Source organism: Echiichthys vipera, assembly GCF_963691815.1.
Source record: "Echiichthys vipera genome assembly, chromosome: 10".
Lineage (NCBI taxonomy): Eukaryota > Metazoa > Chordata > Actinopteri > Perciformes > Trachinidae > Echiichthys > Echiichthys vipera.
The window spans coordinates 32,170,968-32,173,782 of NC_139835.1; the positions used below are offsets into that span (position 1 = coordinate 32,170,968).

A 2,815-nucleotide genomic window follows, 5' to 3' on the forward strand; every position below is an offset into this window, starting at 1 on the left:
TCTCTCCTGCAGGACATCTGGACGTGGCGTGCCTGCTGGTGAGTCAGGGCGCCGAGATCAGCTGTAAGGACAAACGCGGGTACACGCCGCTCCACACGGCGGCGTCCAGCGGGCAGATCGCTGTGGTCAAACACCTGCTGAACCTGGCTGTGGAGGTCAGTCGCACCCTGAATCTTTGGTTTGAACGTAGAAAAAAGATATGAACTCACTTATTATTCACACACACACGCGCACACGCACACACACACACACACACACAGTCACACACACACACACACACACACGCACACACACACACAGTCACACACACACACACACACACACACACACACACACACACACACACACACTCACTCCATCACCTCTTGTTTCCTCTCTGACGACAGATCGACGAGTCCAACGCCTTCGGGAACACGGCGCTGCACGTCGCCTGTTTTAACGGGCAGGACGCCGTCGTCAGCGAGCTCATCGATTACGGCGCCAACGTCAGCCAGGCCAACAACAAGGGCTTCACCCCGCTGCACTTCGCCGCCGCCTCCACACACGGAGCGCTCTGTTTGGAATTCCTGGTCAACAACGGGGCCGACGTCAACGTTCAGGTCGGCCAAAGTCTGGGAGTTAGGGTTAGGGTCTCCTCACAGCGAGAGGGTTCCTGGTTTGAATCCCAGCTGGGGCCCTTCTGTGTGGAGTGTGCATGTTGTCCCCGTGTCTGCGTGGGTTTTCTCAGGGTTCTCCGGTTTCCTCCCACAGTCCAAAGACGTGCAGGTGTTGGGTTCACTGATGACTCTAAATCACCCGTAGGTGTGAATGGTTGTCTGTCTCTGTTCGTCTCTATGTGTCCTGTGATAGACTGGCGTCCTGTCCAGGGTGGACCCGCCTCACGCCCGATGTCAGCTGGGATCGGCTCCGGCCCCCCGAGACCCCGACAGGGACAAGAGGCTGAAGATGAATGAATGAATGAATTAATCTTTATTTAAACTCGGGGGTTTTTGAGGTGCGACCTCATTTGCATTAAAGCCGAGATTAAACCAAATATTATCGTTTTTTAACACAAAACATTTGAAATGAATGAGTAAATCTGAAACATCATAAAAGTAAAGTGACAGAATCATGAGAACAGGAGCCGTGAGAGGTAAAGTCAGGCTTTAAGTCGTCCTGGTGATGAGAGTGTTGTAGGTTTCAGGTGGTTTTTCAGAGTCATGGAGAAATGTTATCGTTCGTTTTCCACATGAAGATGAAATCTGTTGTTCTGTTGCTGCTCCACATCCTCAGAGTCGTGACGGGAAGAGTCCTCTCCACATGACGGCGGTTCACGGGCGCTTCACTCGCTCGCAGACCCTCATCCAGAACGGTGAGACCTCCTTATGTCCCTGTCTTTTACCCCCCCGCTGCTCGTGCTCCCTGTGAATGAGAGCGTGTTCTCTTTCAGGCGGGGAGATCGACAGCGTGGACAAGGACGGGAACACCCCCCTCCACATCGCCGCCCGCTACGGCCACGAGCTGCTCATCAACACGCTCATCACCAGCGGGGCCGACTGCACCAGGTCGGTGTGTTTGTTCACCTGTTGTGTTGAATCGTCACGACAACACTGAACCTGGTAATAGATGCTTTTCCTTCTGTGCATCTTCCTCCAAAGGCGCGGCGTCCACGACATGTTCCCGCTCCACCTGGCGGCCCTGAACGCTCACTCCGACTGCTGCAGGAAGCTGCTGTCCTCAGGTGAGCCGGAAGAATCCGTTTCCCAGTTTACACGGTTGCTTTTGTTCTTGCATCGTCACTAAACCGAGTTCTGACGCCTGTTTCCTTCGATCCATGAGCAGTTCTCGGTGTGGGGCCGGTTTATTAGGTACGCCTCCAACACTGATCATGTGACGATGAATCCTCCCTTTATGAAGGTTAAAGTTAAAGGTTAAATCTGTAGAGCAGCTCCATCTGGAGTCTCCAGATCATCGTCCCAACAACAAAAAAGAAGTCCAGCAGTGGGGTTGCCAGGTTGGTCAGACCCGGCCCAGTAGCTCCAGGAGACCGGAGTCTGTTTGAGCCTGTTTGAACCCGTCCCCTCCAGAAAACCACAGCATCAAAACAAGGATTAGAGGAGTTTGACTGACAGTTAGCGTTAGCCGTTAGCGTTAGCCGCTCCAGCTAAGTGCAGATGAAAGTGATGTTAGCATCCAGGAGCAGCGTAGCCATGTGGGTGTGCGTTTGAATGGCGTTCCTCTCCTTTCTCTCAGTCCATGGAGTGAATGCTCGGCCTATAGTGACTCTGGTTGTTGCCCGTCTCCGCTCACTCAGCTGCTGGGACAAAGAACGCCCCCTTCACTGAGGCTCCCAAGCAGCTGCAGGACTGGCTAACTCCATTTCACCCAGTGCCAGCCTACAGTAGCTGCACCCAACAACAGACAACCCTGGCAACCAGCAATGCCCAACGCTATTGGCTGCAACCATGGAAACACAACGGGACAGGAAGTCAAACATTTCCAATATTCATTCAGACTAAAGAGAGTTTTTTAAAACATCACTTTAATAAAGATTCTGCAGATTCAAACTTTAAGGTGAGGCTAAAAAATCTCAGTTTGCACAAACAGCAAACATTGATATCTGTGCCCGGCGTCTTTGTTTTGATTTTAGAGTAAATCCAAACTGATGTGACACGTTTGTTTCTCTTTGGTTTCTCATTTAAACATTAATTCAGCAGCTTTGTTGGTTTCTGGTTCAGAGTTTCTGACTGTTGAGTTTCAGGGCGGTTTGTTGTTGTTTGCTGGAGAATTCCTCCACAGACGCTTTTTTTCAGCTCCGGACAAACTCAAGTCACAT

At 51.5% G+C, this 2,815-nt stretch overlaps 1 protein-coding gene across 1 annotated transcript in view; it reads left to right on the forward strand.

The window, feature by feature from the left end:
- Positions 1–2,815, forward strand: part of ankrd44 (ankyrin repeat domain 44) — a 30,445-nt gene that overhangs the window by 13,381 nt on the left and 14,249 nt on the right. The window contains exons 7-11 of the mRNA XM_083921221.1: positions 13–155; positions 387–599; positions 1,273–1,351; positions 1,430–1,544; positions 1,638–1,720. Coding sequence (XP_083777347.1) covers positions 13–155; positions 387–599; positions 1,273–1,351; positions 1,430–1,544; positions 1,638–1,720 — 633 coding nt within the window. The remainder of the gene's footprint in view (positions 1–12; positions 156–386; positions 600–1,272; positions 1,352–1,429; positions 1,545–1,637; positions 1,721–2,815) is intronic.